This window comes from Larus michahellis, chromosome 14 (genome assembly GCF_964199755.1).
Source record: "Larus michahellis chromosome 14, bLarMic1.1, whole genome shotgun sequence".
Classification (NCBI taxonomy): domain Eukaryota; kingdom Metazoa; phylum Chordata; class Aves; order Charadriiformes; family Laridae; genus Larus; species Larus michahellis.
Window position 1 is genome coordinate 7,137,305 of NC_133909.1, and position 18,132 is coordinate 7,155,436.

An 18,132-nucleotide genomic window follows, 5' to 3' on the forward strand; every position below is an offset into this window, starting at 1 on the left:
ATACATCAAGAGCTACAGAAGAAAGGAGAAGAAAGCTGCACTTAATGCCACATCTAGTACAGTCACACACTGCCTGGAAAGAGAAACTGCCACATCACAGCAAGCAGCGAGCAGAAAAAGGCAGCAAATCCAGAGGTAACCAAAAAGGTTCCTGAAATACATGCACAGCTGATACTCTTTTGCCGTAGTATCAGTGAAGGTAAGGGCAGCCACAAAGGAAGGTGGCTGTAGCAGGTGAGAAAGGACAAGTGCAGAGCGTGGCAGGGCTGGGGAAGAAGAACGGCAGGAAGGGCAGGGATTGTTAAACACCCATCCTGACACTTAAAACATGGAGTATTTGGCAAAGCAGACAGAGCCAGCCTGGTAAACAAAACACAGTAATAATGTGAGAGGCTGCCTGGGGTGACTCAGATAACCTACTGCTGGTGAGCATCAAGGGAAAGCGCTTGGAAACAGGGAATGAAAGGGAGAGGCGAGAAGAGCCGCCCTGAGCTCCTGGCAAGGGGCAGCTCTAGGTTTTCGCAACAAGAGCTGCCCTGCTAAGTCATCAACTGCTAATGAGGCATTTTTCAAATGCCCTGAAGTAAACCTTTGCATATGGCAAACCTAGGCGCTCTTAAGCTGTCCCACAGGGATCTTTCCAGCCTTTCATCAGCTGCAAGTGCTCTTCCTGCCACAAAACAGGAGGTGAGCACCCCAGGGTGAAGAAGTCACTCACAGGAGGTGTCAGTTCATTAATAAAAACCACAACATTCACATCTTTGCTTTGGAAAGTTGCATTCAAAGAGTAATCCTCTAATTTTCAGGTCAAAACAAAAACCAGCAAGACAGCTTCCCACCCAGCTGCCTTAGCATAGGGCTTCCTCTGAAGAACAAAAAGAAAAAAGAAAAAAAGAAAAAAAAAGAAAAAAAAGACAAAACAGACAGTAAATTCCAGGTTACAGTGAAAGCAAACCCCTGATGGGTATCAGGAGGCATTTTAAAAGGCTATATTTTCCTTTTGCCCATGCCTAAAGGGAAAAAGTCCTGAGGAGAAAATGAGCAGTTGTTTTCTCCTTTGCCCCGAGAGGCTGGAGAGCGGACGAACCTCTAAGTGCACTTAGGGCTCCTCCAGAGCTGACCCCAGCTATCGCAGCCTTAGGCCGAGAGGAGTGACTGAAGCCAGGTAAACACAGGACGATTGCAACCTTCTGCCTTGCAGATGATAATGTGTCTCTTTTAGAGTTGTAATCTGCAGATGGCTGTTAAGGAAAAAGCACACAGTGCGGGAGAATTTTTTTTGTACACGTGATTTTATTTTCTAGAGGGAATAAATGCGCTGAGGTGTGGACTGGACGGGAAGATGAAAAGATGCATGAATGGGCTCCTCTATTCTCCACTTCCAGTAAATATCCTAAATGTTAAATTACTGCTTAGCCTGCCTGCCACTGTCAGGGAAAGGGAATCTGAGCTAGATCAAATGACCAGTTTTAGGAGCTCGTTTGGCTCTTCAGGAAGGAGACAAGAAGCAGCTCAGAGCTAGGAGACACGGAGCCACAGAATCAGTAGACTGTTCTTTGCCTTCTCCTCTCAATTGTGCCCCCACAGTTTGACAGAGTTGGCAAATACCCAATGATCCAAGAGCTTGTTTAAATCTGTAGCCTTGTCTGGCTCACAGCAAAAAAGGTTTCCTTTGCCTTACAGAAGCATTTTCAGATTGATAGATAGGAAAAGAGTGGTTATCTTCTGACTTTTCCTCCCACAATATGAAGTTGCTCCTGAGCATCAGCACCTACTCCTGCAGCCCACCTTCATCCTCACACAAAATCACCACTGGTTCCTGATTGCTTCTCCTAAAATTCCCATCCTGTTCTTTTACTCATAGAACCATTCAAGAACATCTTAAAAGTTTATCAGCTATTCTCACGCTCTCTGCTATCCGATGAAAGACAGAGGTCTTGCTGCTTCCTTCAAGAGGAACAAACAAGCAGAGGTCAGAATGTATATAGGTGAGAAATGGACACAAAATATTAGTATAATTAACTCCTCTTGTATTTTCGTACAGCCATTACACATCCATAGTAACATACTTATTTGTTGTGCCAGTAAATGTTGATATAATATGTGGTGTTGTATCACACATGCCAAACATTTTTTTAAATAATACTGGAGCACAAATATATTCTTTGCTTTACAGAGCAAAGTGGGTTGAATCATCCTCCATCCTCTGTGGATTCAGTCTCTTGCAGAATAAGGGCTTCTCACCAAGACTGTTGTACACTTGAATGTAACTGCCTTTACAAAGATGGTTTAAACAAATAATGGAACAGAAAACAGAAGATTTGCTAGAAGCTTCAATTTTCATAGACTGCAGTTCCACCCCTCCGATTCAGAGTGGTAAGGAAAACCCCTACGAGGCAGCTGTCAGATTGTTACCCTCTTTCCAGGCTGCACAAACTAGACCCCTTTTTTAACACTTCTACTCAATTGCTTTTCAGATTTAAACAGTTGGAGGCGGGAAACTGGGCAGCAGAATGTTATTCCTTTTTCTGAGAGCTATTTTGCATTTCTTAGCAGAAAAAGAAGGCAGTTTTTAATTTAACAATGACATTTTGCAGGCTATTAATCGACTTCAGGGATTACACCTCCTGAAATGTAAGCATTATTCACAGTTTCAAAAACACATGAGAAGGAGTAACTCCACCAAATAAATTTGCATTTAGTACTGCAAGTCAGATTCTTGCTTAGGATAAGGCACAATATGACACACAGTGGGGTTTTTTGGGTCTCATCAGAGAGGATGGCAGACATCATACACACAACAGCACTCAATTTCTTCAGGCAACATTTCTTACAGCAGGCCAGCGGTAGAGAGGGATTTATTCTTGTTCTAAAGCAAATCATACATTTGTGTGCTACAGCTTTGTCCAACTGCAGCTGCTGAGCGCCCAGGCTGCCTGAAATGGCATGGCCATGCTACAGAATGATACAGATGCAGCCAGCAAAGCCAATGTATAGACCATTCTGGGCAAAGGTTTCCCTTTACTACATACATCTTTAGTCCTGATTATGCTTTTTGTCTTTCTTAGTGTTCACCTGGTTACTTTTCAAAAGAAGTCTGATCCCTGACTCCTAGCAAGAGTGCTTCTCTAGTGATCCAGGCTACATGAAGCCTCCACCCTGACACATTCCTACTCCATAGGACGTTCGTTTCATTAAGACTCTGGACTAACCATCAGGATAGCTGGATTCTGTTCTTCTTCTGCCACAGATTTCTGGATGGCAGTGTGAAAATTGGATGCTCCTCTGCACCTTAGTTTCCCCTCTCTATAATGGGACTACCAACTCCATACCAACTGTAGGCATTGTGAAGATGATAATATTCACCAACCCACCTGAACACAACTGGAAAGCACAGAAGAAAGAAGTATATGTTTATAACTGCATGATTCAGGCAGCTCTATCAAGGAGATTATGGCTCTGTGGGGACCACTGCCTTTAAAACTGGACTTGCTGGGAAAGGTACCAGAAGGCACAACGAACACAGCTGTTAAACTTCGTTTAAATGCCACCTGACATGAGGTTGGCAGACACAGCTTAGCTGTTGGTGGTCTCAATTCAAATGAAACAAGCAAAGTCTTCAGCACAGCAGTGCCCAAATTAATGGACAGAGCAATAGTCAACAACTGTCTCCTTCCCCCATCTGCAGCAACAGTATGAATGGCAGCCCAGACCTCCCCCTGCCCCTGGACAAAAGAGCCCCCACAGCTTGGAACTGGGTGCCTGTGGGGGCTCTAGTGTGGATACTGGCTTTGAGGATCCCCGCAGCTCATCGCTAACAGGGCCTGCAGACCTACACTGCAAAGAGACACAGCTGCAGAAGCACAGATCTCTGAGAGATCTGGCCAAAGCAATGCTAATCAGCTGTCTGAATCACCACTGCATTTTAGTGTGAACAGAGTCCATTTTAATCCAGACAATGACATTCACATTTTATGCCCGCTATAAAGCACAGAGTAAGATGCCAAAAGGCACAATCAACCTTTCCATATGAGTAATGCAAAGCCCAGTGCTTTGCTTCTCCCTCAGCTAGTAGCAGTTCAACAGCAGAGGAAGACGCGACCGCTCCCCAGGTAAAAGCTCAGTTTTGAATTGTACCTTCCCTGGTCTGTCTCTCTGGTCCTGTTTGCAGCAGCAAATCCCCAACCATAGTCACCTGCTCTACCAGGCTGCTGGCAGGATGAAGCAGTGTTTATGCAGTGCTTTGAAGCTCACCTGTACTATGCAATTATCGAGATTTCAGTACTGTAATTTATCCAGTTACAGTATTCCTCCAAGTTCAGAGAGCAGTTAGGGATCCGTATTTATTCTGGCTTCAACACACAGCATACTGCTTTATGCCAATGCAGAGCTTACTCCAGAGGATGCTAATCCCCTCCCAGAGGCCAGCAATGCTCAGAAATCCACAGAACTTCAGCACATCTTTCATTCCCCCCATTAGTTTCCTTCCCATCCTCACTTCTTTATCTGAAGACTTTGGGGACTAAAGCTATGATACAGCCTAGCAGGTGCACTGCAAGGCATTTCAAAGGGATAAGGAGGTTCAACAGCTACGATCAAAGCCCACAGAATAAACAGACAAATTTAAGTCATGAGGTAGAGGGGCAGCAAAGCAGGAGTCGGCAGCTAAAATCACATTTGGCCCCTCCTGTTGGTTCTAGGGTTAAATCTGCAGTTTAAAACAGAGCTTCTTTCCACATCCCCTCCAACACCAAGCCATTCTACAGCTAAAATCATCATTTGCTGTTTCACGTCCTGCCATAACCTCTTTCCCCAAAACCTCAAAGCTCTTCATGCACCATCACATCAGGCAGGATGCAGGTTGGGGAGAGAGAGAGGGAAAGCCATTTTGAATTTAAATGTTAAGGGAGAGAAACTTACTTTGCGGCATTTGCCTTGATGGGGGATCCAGAGATCGGCCTGCTTGAAGAGCATCTGGGCTAAATTCCTGTGCCACTTCCCCAGCAACTTGCACTGCTGCTGCCCTCCAAAAATGAGAGAGCAGAGAGGGAGAGAGAGCAAGACTGTGCAGAGCCCAGCGCTGCAGAGAATGAGACAGAAGCAGCAGAGTGAAGCACCAGTCTGCTGATTAATTCAGCCTGTTTCCAGTCACGCTGCATATCCAGCAAGGAGGCGGTGGATGGGGGTGGGGGATGAGGGATAGAAAGGAGGGGGAAAAAAAGGCAGAGAGAAGAAAGTTTGCCCAGGATAGCACCAGATGTCTGTAAGAATGGTCCATTCATCAGATGGAGCCGATGCAGCCAGAATCCCTCGGTTCCCTGCCTGTAGAGATGCATATGCATGCACAGTAAGGGCTGATGCTGACGGACAGGGGTCTGTGGAAAAGCAGATGGCAAATTAGAAAGGACAAAGTGTTATAAAATATACTACGGGGGAAGGAACACCTGAACAGGCAAGGAAAAGACTAGATTGCGACAGAGAGACCCAGGAATACTAACTCCCTTATATAAATCTAGGAGAGACTTCCAGATGACTCCACAGCTTTGGATTCAGGCTCAATTTAAAAATATAAGCGTTTGCTATTTAAACAAGTTGAGATGGTTACAGGTCCAGTCTGAAATGTTCCCTCCCTCTTCTTTTGTTGATAGAGTAAGCAGCAAAAGCCCCTATCAGCATCCAATGTTCATACCTCCTGAGCCTCACAATCTAAAACAAAAGGTTCATGCAAATTTTTCATAGCCCTGCCATCCCTGCGGCTCCCCATTTACTGACACCTGGGCAGTGGCACAGAGGAGGCAAAGGATTAGTGTAGACAGGGAAGGGCTGGCTAAAACAACAGGTAATGGGATAAAAAGGCCTTTGGAGGTGAAGAAGGAACGAGTCTTCTCTCTCATTCTCACCTTTTACAGGAATGTTTCCTTCTCATTGTTGGAGGGAAGCACCTTTATAAGTGGGTTTTTATATAGCTCCTGCTTCAGTGCTGTCCTGATTCTGTCTGGGGCTTCCCAGTTCTGCAGAGCAATCACTAAACCAATTACATTCATTCCACATAGAAAGGGGTAAAGAACTGGCCCAGCCAAGAACCACGTCAATAGCTTGCCAAGGATTACAGCTGGCCGGTACAGAATGGAACAGACAGGCACTGGAAAAGCTTCCAGTCTCAGCTTATCATGCTGATATTCAAAGCTATGATGTGGCTTTGAAGACCACGTACAGGTGTCAGGATTTGTCTACCAACCCTAGCCAAGCTTTTCACTTCCTTTCCTTCCCTGAGATTCAGATGTCTAAATAAGCACAGCCCATATTCTGTGTTTAAAACCAGAAGTATAGAGATTAAGAGGCCTCAGTATTTACAGTAAACCAAATGCAGGCTAGATCTAAGACAACTCCTGAAAGAACTAGTTATCACCTCTGTGTCTGCACTGAGTTACACATCGGTATATAATCTCACAAAGCTCTTAAAGCTGAAGGGAAATAGACACTGCATTTTATGTCACATCAGGAGAAAGTGGGGAGAAAGAAGCAAGACATCCTTCATTCTTCTGTAGGGCATTTTGTTACCTAGACAACAATTTTAAACCGCAGAGAGGAACCAAATGTCCTAATGGCACAATTTTTGCTTCCTTCCTCTTTTCCTGCTAACTACTCACCTACTCATTTCAACACAAAGAAAAAAAGTAAGGAGAAAAAAGAAAGCATCAACAACAATAACATGGGGTTAGAATGGGCAAACCCTCACACAACGTACATGTATCAGCCCCTTCCTATCTCAGCGCTTGCTGAGCTGTTTGGCTGTGCACCTTCTGGAGACTCGAATGAACATCAATGAAACAACTTGCTGGTGACAGTGCAATACCAGGAATAACCCCCTCGTGCTTCATCCAGTTAAGAGGTCCCAACACAACTTTCTTACAGCTCTGAAAATCCAGATTTGGTCATGACCACAACTGGAAATGGATCAAATTGCCTCCTTTTGTTTACCTCACTGTTGAGAGACCTTGCTCCAAAGTGTTTTGTGTAGGGCAGTAATTTGTACTATGTAGCTTTCTTCTGATGTCAGCTGGTATCATAAATTGCATCTGGACAGGCATTTGTGCATTAAATAACAGAATATGCTATCTTTCAAAGAGCAGAAGCTGTAAACTTGAGAACTGAAGATAAAATTCTGGGTTAAAATAAAAGGCTGAGTATAAAGGCAGAGGGAAGGGACTGAGACCCATACAAAAACTGCAGCATAGATGAGAGACGTCTGTGGAGAAAGCATCAGTTTGTGAAAAAGCCCTTGGAAGAAGAGCTGAGGTTTTAGAGAACAGCAGGGAATAAAAACCAAAGATACTGTTACTGGCAAGATGAGAAGAGGAAAAGGACTTGGGCTGCTTTTCAGTCCAAAGGGAGGACTGCAGCTCTTGTTATGCGTCCTGGAACAAGGGAGCTCAGGACCAACAGTGCCGTAGCCGGAGCAATGTGGAGTACGGCGCAGGCTCCCTGAATACACATCTGGGCTCTGGCCAGGAGGCACCGTGCTGTCTCCAGGCTGCAGCAATTACACTGGGATAATACAGTGTTGTTATTGGTAACTGTGGTATGGATGATGTCAATGATTTTTAATAGTTGCGTTGCTGCAAATACAGCCTACATCTAAAGTAACTCAAACTCATGAGCCTCGTACTGTGCTGCGGCAATCAATGTTGCTGTCTGTTTTGGGATATGCTGAGTGGGTCTTGGAGCAGATTCTGTCACCTTTCACAAGTATTAAATTCACTTCAGAAATACACAGAAAATTAAAGTCAGGAGAAGAGGGGAAAGAACAAGATATCAGCACATTTAATTTAAGAAGGTTTTGGCACTGCTCCTAAAATACTCTCTGCCTTTCTCTGCAGTGTCTGGCTTCTGGCAAAAATTGGAAGGCGGCCTACATTACACCTGACAAACTCTGATCCTCAGCTATTTCTGACAACGGAACTGTATTAGCTGACTGGAGCCAGAGGACACGTCTCTCATCCTTCTGAGTGACAGATGTCTGTGCCACAGCAGTGCTCAGAGCCCATCTTCTGTTCCAGGAGTGCTAACTCTTCATCACACACATATATTAGAGCAAAGAGATTGCTTTCAACTAGATTTGGGACTGATGTTTTCACTTGGGTTCATTTTATTTTTAGCATTTTAAAACAAACCTAGCACATCAAATTTACTAGTGAGGTTACACAGCAGGTTAACTTACTCCCTTATCAGCATATATATGTCCAAGTTCTTCACTTTGGAAAGGAAGATGGATTCCACCTTAAAGGGGATGAAACAAGGATCCGCAGTATTGAAAAAAAAATAGGAGCAAACTCCTTAACATCAAATAATATACTACTAGCAAGAATAAAACCATAGTCTTTTCTCAGAATCCAAATGAAGTAAGTTGTAAAATGCATCACTGATACCTATGTATCAGTGTTTTTTATAATTCCTATTGAAAAGAGTGTGGTGATTTTTTGCTTCATTTTAAATCCCCATTCAGAAAGGAGGGAGAAAAAACTTCAGTAAGTCAGGAAAGGAGACTAGGACTTCAGAACTCCATGATTCCCCATAATCTCTTGTGCAGGACACTCTCCTAATAGGCCTTTTAAAGGTCTATTACAATACTGTCCCCTCTGCTGTCTGTCCAGCAATTTGATACGCTCTTCCTGCGTTGTACAATGAAGAATGTCATATGAGAGAGAGAGATGAACCAAAGATAGCAACCTACAGTGAAAGTGTCCCCGCTGTGCTCTGCCGTGGATGCAGCAATGCCAGCATTGGGCTCTCGGAGCCTACACAGAACACATCCCTGTACAGAATGGTAATTGCGTCATCTCCTAAAATGATCAATACCAGATTAGCCCATGACGTCATTAACAAGAGAATAAATAGATAATTATCCTCATTGGAATGTTACCTCCACAGTAATACAGCAATTTTATATAGAACAACACAGTTCAAACACATCCTCCGAGCATACCAGCAGCGAGAGGTTCAGGACTGAGTAAACCCAGGCCTTCCTGGTGTAGCACACTACAGAACTGGAAACCCAGCAAATAAGAAGTCTAGCAGGCAAGTGCAAGAGCTGATATGAAAAACTGATTACCTTTCAAGTCACTTACACAGCTGTAGTAATCTTTTAGAGCAGGTCTGAGTCTAGATGATTATCTGACAGGTACTTTGCACTAATGAACAAAACCCCTTCTTGATGCTGGAAGGGCTGTAAACAAGACTGCAAGAAAGGGATGCACGCAGAGTAACACAGACAGCAGACGTCATCTGGCAGACAAAGACTACAGTGTGGTGGGAAGAGGGACACCGAAAAGGAAAGCCAAGAATGCTCTCTTACCAGAGTCAGCTGAGATCTTGGCACGTATAGTGTTCTCCACTGGTCTCAAACTACCTGTCCCATTTCTGACTGGGATCCAGAATTAGGACCAGTTCACTTTTTTGAGTGAGAAGTACATTTAATACTCAGTAGGCTGATGAAACATGGCTAAAACATAAATGACCAGCAGCCTACTCACTGAAGTAATCAAAATCATTTTACTTTTGGGAAGCAGTAACACGTGCCAAGTTTACAGTCTCCTGTCAGCCACAGCAGATATGTCTTTTTAGCTTCTAAGGAGCTATTCATGAAGATCTCTATCCTTTTTCCTTTGAAGCTCAAAACATGGCAAAATAGCAAGAGACAGATTGCCCCTCCATACAATATGTAGACTTATCTGGCACTTTCTAAACCAGATCTTGAAATACTATCCTGCAGCACTGCCTAGAAAGACATGCAATTGACGAAGAAATACATACACTTATCATCGGGAAAACTGGACTCAGGCAATTTCATCACCATAGTTTATTTAAAAAAAACTTTGCAGCAAATTCAGCCTCTCAAATAAAACCAAGGTAACAGTCCCTAAAGCTTAAGAAAGACAAAGCATATGTGACAGCATATACTTCAGCTACGTTGTTCCACCATGATGCTCAGTCGCAGCCTGCAAAGGACTTACATACTGATACAAGTATAACCCTAGGATTGTGAAGGTGACAGAAGTCTCAATTTTGGTAATAACAAGGCATAATAATGCCATATGGCAACAATTAAAAGGACTCAACATGTAAGTTGGGCATGACCCTTATCACGAAACTTACCTGACACTTCTCCTTGAGGTCCATGGCTATGCAGTTCTGTAAGCATGTCCAGCAAAAGAGGATACCTCTCTCCTCAGGGGAGAATGTCTCCTAGGTAGAGATGAGCTTGGCTACACCTACCACATCGCCATCTGTGGAAACAGAAGGGGAAGCAGTCAATCTCCTCATATCACTCCCTTTTTGACAAGGAAGTGATGAAATTCACAAAATTCAAATTACAGGATTGGTCTTTAAAAGAAGGAGCTGAAAGTGCTTCTAATAGTACCTCAACTCTCCTCTTACTCCGAACTGATCCCATTAGCTTAAGTCCCCCCAAAACTGGCAGCAGTAGATGAACTAACTTCCCTGCAGCTCAGAGTAAGAGTATTATTGCAGCCCTGACACGCTTTTGGGCAAGCCTCCAAAGAAAGCTGACAAAGCGCTGGATTCCACCAGGTGTTGGAGCATGCTGTCACCCACAGCTATTTGTCTTGCTATTCTTATCTAACAGGAGCTTTGTCCAGCTAATCTCTAATGGAGCCTGCAGTAATGATTCTTCCATTTGCTGAACAACACATCCAATCTTTGACAAGACTATGCTGCTGGGCTGAGCATGTATCTGACCACCACTAAGTAGGCCAGAAGTCATAAAAACAATTCCAGATTACCAGGGAACTAGGATTTTATTATAATTTTTTTTTTTAGCCCATCTCCCCTTTGATTGCCAGTGGCAGAAATTTGTTCTCCTTCCACATATGCAAAATGTCTTTTCTGGTCAGAACAAAGGATCTGTGTACATTGCTTTGGAGGATTCCCTTATATATAAACATAATGAGATATTATAAGATTATGCTATGATTGATCTTGGGAAAGTCTTTTTGTTGGTTAGTAACGCTTGGTACTATTTTTTAATATCACACACCAACTCAGGGCTCGGACATATACTTCTCTTATAACCAAACAAACAAGAAAGCAGCTGGATCTGCAAATCAATCCAAACCACCCGCACGTTTCCTAGATACAACAGGACTGGCTTTTGCCAGCTGGGATTTACTACTCTGGTCTATACCATAATGCCTTCTTCAAAGAAGAAGGATTCTGGAGATCCCATCCTTGTGGCAGTCACCTGCAGCATTACTCTCTGTCATGCTACATCATTTCAAGGAAAACAAAAGGCATCCAAAGCTTACTCAGAAATCTCTCCCACACCGAAGAGTCAGATGTCGGTATTTCCTCTCATGCAGGCGAGTCCTGCACCTGCATTCTGGGAAGCATCAAGCATTCAGCAAACTGCTGGTTACCAAAGAACTGCTTGCAGTAGAGCAACCAGCACCTGCAAGTGCCATTTTTTTGGCTGACAGTTGGCTAGCATGAGCCACAAGTCTGGACTCTGCCCTACTTTTCTGTTCTATGACCCTTCTCAATACACACGCACCAAGGGAATGAAGCTATTTTCAGTCATTTCATATCCCTGCCAGGCCAATTAGGAATTGCAATGAGAGGATCAGACAAAGTTACTGGAGAACAGCTGACAAAGAGGGATGAAAGTGGGAAGGAGGAAATCATACTTTTGTATGCTTGCACACAGCAGCTCAGAGCCTCGGTATCTTGCCTTTAACTTGAGAGTGACTTCAATATAAGGGAAGGCAAGAGGAGGTGATTTTAAGGACAAAATGATCACTAACCATAAAAGGGCTAAGAAATAAATCTATGATTCGTCTTACTCCCCTCTGACACAATATTTATTAGTAGATCTACTTAAGGATTTCTGCACCATGCTTTCACTCGTTCAAACAAAAATTAAGTAAGTGCCTGAATTTCTCTGTGGATCTGGACTTCAAAAGTGTAATTATCCGTGACACAACTGGGTAACTGGGAAGCCAAAGTCACAAAAGCAGAACAAGAAAAAACATCCTGGTCTGTTTGTGCTAATCCCATGGAGCCCGTATCACCAGCAGCGGCGGGTGGCTCCAGCTGGAGGGCAGGGGGCAGGATCTGCTGCACTGCCCTGAGTGACATTCTGGTTTAGGCAGCAAAGCGAAATGTGATCCTGAACGCAAAACACACCATTCCTTAAAGTTCAAGGCACATCATCCACATGCTTAGGAACACCACCCTGAAGTCCTTTAGTGCTAGGAAGGAGGATACACAATCAGGGTGCTAAAAAGATGAAAGATTGCTTGGAAAGAGTGAATATGAGCTGAAGCAGTCCATGAATTCCGCAGGCAACGTGAAGATCTGCAGAGATATGCATTCATCCACTCCATCCCTGACAAGGTCCTTGTGTTCTCCCCTCCCAGACTCTTCTGTTTCAGGAATTGCTGTAATTCCCACCACCGGACATGTGTCTCGCCATGGCCCCTACCCAACAGCAGGGACTCAACACGCTCTGGACCCATCCTAGGTGTTTTGTGCACTACTGTTTCTTCCATACTAGAGCATCTGCCTTCCTCTGTCCTCCCTGTACTTATCTCTCTTCTGTTTGCCCAGGCAATTAGTCTCTCATGCCGTCGACATGTTAAACTCTGCCAGACAGCAGGACAGAAATGAAGTGGGACTGCTTTGCTGGAACACGTTAGTGGGCGTCAAGTATTCAGCTGCAGACAGTCAGACATGCCTGAAGTTGTGGTTGCTCTAATCACACACCAGAGGCTCCAAGGGCAGCAAGTTTACTCCTTTCACTTTCCCAGCACACTCCATCCTCCTCAGGATACCTAGAGCAGTCCATGAAACTTGAAAATGGCTGGATGTGGTGTTTAAGTGTCATCATGCTGTATTCAGCCTGAGAAATACTTCCAAATCCCTAGGCTGAGTGAAACCCAACACAGGGTCCATCAAATAAAATAACTCAATCCAATGCATAGCACACTAGCAGCAAAATAACTTTCTGAAAATCCAGTATGCTGAACTCAGCCAGTAGTTAGCCCATAAGCTATATGGAGAGGTCTGCAATGCATGTCAGAATATCTTTATTTATTTAGAAGAGTGAATGAGTTCAGTGCTCAGGTTCCCACGTGTATCTGATACTCAGACCGTTTCAGGTCTGAAAAATACATTCCCATCACCCCAAACTCATTTCTGTTTGGAAGTGCCCAGAGCAAAGAGTAAGTCTTGTAGCTTGATCTGAGTATCAACAAGTGTTTGAAACATCCTTCTGAATAGCAGAAGCAGAGCTTTATGAAGGTCCAAACTTTGTTTGCCTAATCATCTTTCAAATGACACTGTCTTATGCAGTCAGTGTATTTATATAGGTAACAAACACTGTGCTTTCAGAATCTCCTTTGAAATCTAAGGACTTCAAAGCACGACAACTTACCAAACCTCACAACATCAGTATGAGGTATCACTGTTGAAATTTAATAACTAATACAGCATGATAGAGTACGTACAGAACCCAGAAAACAACTATCAAACCAGAAAGATTGGGTACCTATACAACCTATAGACACTTGGAAAGAAAAATGTGTTTCTGAAGCTGCAAGTCTTTAGGGAGAAAAATAAATCAACCTAATGATACTGTTTTCCCTAAAGTGTTCAATCACTGATGCTTTCATGTTATTTACTGAAAATTCCCAACATAGATTACTCTATGAAAAATGATGGGGAGTCTGAACATTTCTTGCTGCCAAAAGTGAATTCCTCAAGAACAGAAGCCTGATCTGTCGCCGAGAATAGAAACACGGGGGAACAGATAATAACCAAAAAAAGCCTTGGAGAAGATGGCTTAGATTAGAGCTGATTGTTTTGATATCAGCAGAACCATACGGTCTTCCTACTCATGAGTAGCTGATGTCTGCCTGATAATTTGCAACATGGGCACATTTGCTGATATATGGGCTTCCAAAGGTGCATCAAGTGATACTGTCAATTGCTCTGAGACCCACTGCAAGCACAAAATAATTACAGCAAGGGAGCTGGCAGACACATTTCTTGGCTTCAGTATCTGCTTGTGAAAAAACTTGTCGAATTTGGGCCAGCTAAACATTCTCTGCTTCAATAACCCTAAATTAAGATAGGGATATGCATATCTGCTTCAGAGAGGAACTGTGAAGTAAATGTAGTAGTAGCTGTAAAGTAAGTGAGATCTTCTGAACTACTGTTGTGTATGCGCTAAGTATTATCAACTCAGTAGTGGTCAAATATCTCATTTGTGCATGGCTGTGATCAGGACTCTATTTCACACAGGCTCCGCTTCCCTTGCCAAATTACAGGAATTAGAGAGAGAGATCTATTCTGCCATGAATCGGGAACAGGATCAAACTTGAAATGAACTTAAACTTTGTCTTCCAACTGACAAGTGTGCCTTTTGGGGGTGAAATTAGTTTTTGTTTAAACCTTACTTGCTGAGAGTTTTCCAATAAAAAAATATCTCTGACTCCTTCCTTCTTTCTTCAGCACAGGACTTGCACATTAGACTTGTTTCAAAGGACAGTGGTGGCTTAAAATGAAAGCTGAGCAACAAGGAGGGAGAAGGGGAGTAGGAAATAGCTTTGGCATGCTTGCAAGAGTCAGACCATCAGTTTACTTGCAAGATTAAGATTGGTAAAACAAGATGCTACACAATCGAAAGAACACATTTATTTTTGTTTTAATTTTTTTCTGGTGAGTTGAGAAGTAATTGACAGGTATGATCAAAAGAATGATCAAACTAGCTTAGCCTACCTTACTGTTTCCACAGGGGCCAATACTGTTTCAAATTACGGTATAAGAAATCTGAAAGATCTTTGTTGTGTTCATTTTTCTTTACTGTGTTAAAAAAAAAAAAGTGTTTGGAAATTAATCCTTTCTGCTTCAGGTACTCTAAGCCTGCCACAGAAAGGCACAGCATGTATTCAGTCTGGATCAAAGTGAAAAATGCAACAAAAGGCACAATTCTGAAAGTTGTAAGGGCCCCTCCAGCTTCTGCAGAGCAATGGGACATCATGTGTTTTGTGGCACGATGCCTTGAATGACAACTAAAACATTTCACAGCAAATGTATGGAACAATTCACAGCAAAAGTGACAGCTGTCATTCATCATCATGATATTGGTTATTTTGGTAACCAGGATTGTATAACTGCCTCCATTAAAAAAAATACATATCCTGAAATGCTAGAAAACCACAAAGAGGCAGCAGCCCAAAATAAAATAAAAAAGCCCATGCTGTATTTATAGGACTTTCTAGAAAATCAATTTTTGCTGACGTACTCTGACTCACAGAAAAAAGTGCAGCTTTTTCTCTTAGTTCCAGTTTATAAATAAGTGTGTTACATGCACAGTTTATAGTAAATCTAGGCAAAAGCACTCTTACACCAGTGTTTGCCATTTGGAGATATTTAACAAATGTCATGCTGATGGGAAAAGTGTTTTCTGAGAGTTCCCCAAAGCAGGCCCAGCACCTGATGACCATTAACAAGATCAAGTTCATACACTGATTCAAAGCAAAGCCAAGCCCTTATGTAGAAAAGACACCAATCGGTTCAGCAGATTCTGTATTTTGGTATTCTCACAACAAGCTCCATGAAAATTTTATGATGAACATTTGTATGATGAACCATGTCTAGAAATAGGACAGTGAGCTGACTCACTCTATTATGAAAGGAAAACAGAGGAGCTCTCTGCAGCTCCTTAAGAACTTCTCTCCACCATTCACTCAAGAGTATTCTGGACAGAGATCCAAAGTACCCCATTTAGTGTACAAATGGTCCCACACATTATCACACATATTAAAAACAGAACCAACCCAAACCAAACCCTGCTCCCTGCAGGCCTGGGGGCAGGACTCTCTTTTCCGCCAACCCCAAAAAAGGACTTGCCTTTTGGCCAATCACCCGTGGCCCCAGCCCTGCTCCTGGCCAGCCCCACGCAGCCACAGGGGTACGTAAACCCTCCCAGCCCATCCCTTGTCAAGGTCTGTTTTTTTGCTTCCAGCATTTTGGTGTTTGGAGTGTTTGCTGTGGTTTCTAGTAGCTAGTTTGGGGAGGACTCTAATAGAAGAAACGGTGGCCTCAGCGATAGAGAGACTTAAACAGTTAGAGCTGTAATACGAAGATTAGAGGAAGGAGGTTTGTTTTCTTGGTTCCACTTGGAGTAGCAATATTGATTTGTTTTGTGACCTAGGCTAAAAGCACTAATGTCTTAATCTTACCATCAGATTAAAAAATGTTGGTAATGTTTTGATTTAAAAGGTCACAGTTAAGAATATTATGTAAAGTGTTTTGATGTACTTGAGTAAAAGACAACAAAGAAATATAAAGCACTAAAGAACAAAAGATATCTTGCATAAAACCAGCATAGGGTAGCTATTTATATGTGTGCCTGTATTAAGCAGGCTTCTTGGAAAGTAAATATAGTTTGCTTGTTAGATTATTCAAATTTTGCTATATTTGAGCAATCCCTGCAATTTTATGCAGTACAGCAGCTGTTAAGTAACAGTTTGTTTATACGGAAACTTGCGTTTCTAAGGAACTTATAGTGTTTCATAGAGATTGTGTGCTACTATACCATTGTATCTCGCTGTGTATGAGCTGTCTGTTCAGCTAGGTCTTTTATTCTACAATTGCTGGGGGAAATAATATGACTTCAGACAAGCATGCCATAGCAGCTTCCTTTTCTCAGAAAATGTGAAAATATGTACTGCTTGGTGGCTGCCTCGGAAGATGGATGGGTGCTTAGGCTCATCTGCTGCTATAACTTTTAAGACTAATAAAGCTAACTTAAAGAAACTCTTCTGTGGCACAAGCTGTCCCTCTGTGAAAACTCAGTCTTAAACGCATAATTAAAACACCGTCCTCTTCTGTTTGTGGGTTTTCCCTTTCTCTCTAGCTATTGCTTGGGTAGATAGTATCATGTAATAAAAACTTCTTGTGTTTTATGTAATGGGATTTTTAGGCCTTTTCTTGTCAATGATGGCCTGTGTTATCCTGATAGGAGAAAGCTCCTGAACAACGAACAAACAGTCATGTAGTGCAATCCAAGGACTGCATGGATCACAGCTTTTGGAAATAAAACAAGTGGATGTGAGGCAAAATGAAGCATGCCATGACCTTGTGCTGATGAAAAGACTACAACGAGGTAGGTGCAGGAGCGGAGCGGGACACGACAGGCCGAGTCGAGGCTGCTATCCAAGCTTGGAGGGGATCTGGGTGAACTTGTTGGGGCATTTTAGTCAGAATTTGGGATCATCCCTAAAACCCTTCCGCGGAGTACAAAACGGCAGCTGCTGTAGCACATTGGGCTCGGCCTGGCCCCCCACGCTGGGCGCTGCGGGGCCGGCCGAGGCCGGTGCCCGGCGGGGGATGCTCCGCGGAGCCTGTTCCCGGCTGCAGGGAAGCCCCGCCGGGGGCGCTGAGCCGCCAACACATGTGGGAGCGCCTTTTTTTTGTTTGTGGTGCTTTTTTCCTTATTTCCTCTCTCTCATCAGCCGCTAGGTAACGCTCCGGCCAGGTGCCAAGGGAGGGTGTCTGAGGGGAATGGTGCGGCGGGACCTCTGCCTCGGGCCTCCCCCGCCATGGCGGGCAACCCCCGGCCGAGGTGGGGACCCCGCTGAGGGAAGCGGCGGGCCCTTCCGGCCCTGCTTCCTTCCCGACGGGACGGAGCCCGGCCGCGCCCCGCCGCCGCCCGGCCCGTTACTCACCAGCCGCGCCGGGCAATCTCGGCGGGGGAGCCGCTCGCCCGCCAGACCTCCCCCCGCGCCGCCGGGGCCGCCATCAGGGTCACTGGCAAAGCGGGAGGCCACGGCGCCGGGGACCCGCGGTGGCACTTCGGAGCGGCCTCAAGAAGCCGGCGTCTGGTTGGTGAGATCCCGCGCGGCCACCCGTACGCCGCGCGGTGATTGGCTCGGCCAGGGTGGCGCGCGAAGCCGAGCATCCGCCCTGGCGGCAGGTCGGGGCTAACCCTGAGGGGAGCCTGAGCGGCGGCTTGGCCCCGGCGGCGGCGCTGAGGCGGGGAGCACGGCCGGCGGAGCGGCGATCCCTCTGGCCCCGCGGCTGTCGAGATGCCGTCGGAGGGACGGTGCT

The 18,132-nt window shown here is 44.3% G+C and overlaps 1 protein-coding gene across 4 annotated transcripts in view; it reads right to left on the reverse strand.

Moving 5' to 3' along the window:
- Positions 1-17,887, reverse strand: part of TMEM94 (transmembrane protein 94) — a 51,553-nt gene extending 33,666 nt beyond the window's left edge. For 2 of the 4 annotated variants that reach the window (XM_074607959.1, XM_074607956.1), the window contains exon 1: positions 4,921-5,112. In XM_074607959.1, the coding sequence (XP_074464060.1) occupies positions 4,921-4,974 (54 nt within the window). In that variant the 5' untranslated portion in view covers positions 4,975-5,112. Of the gene's footprint in view, positions 1-4,920; positions 5,114-10,155; positions 10,287-17,750 lie in introns of those variants that run through there. The other 2 variants (XM_074607958.1, XM_074607957.1) reach the window with 2 other exon arrangements.
- Between the last annotated feature and the right edge of the window lie 245 nt (positions 17,888-18,132).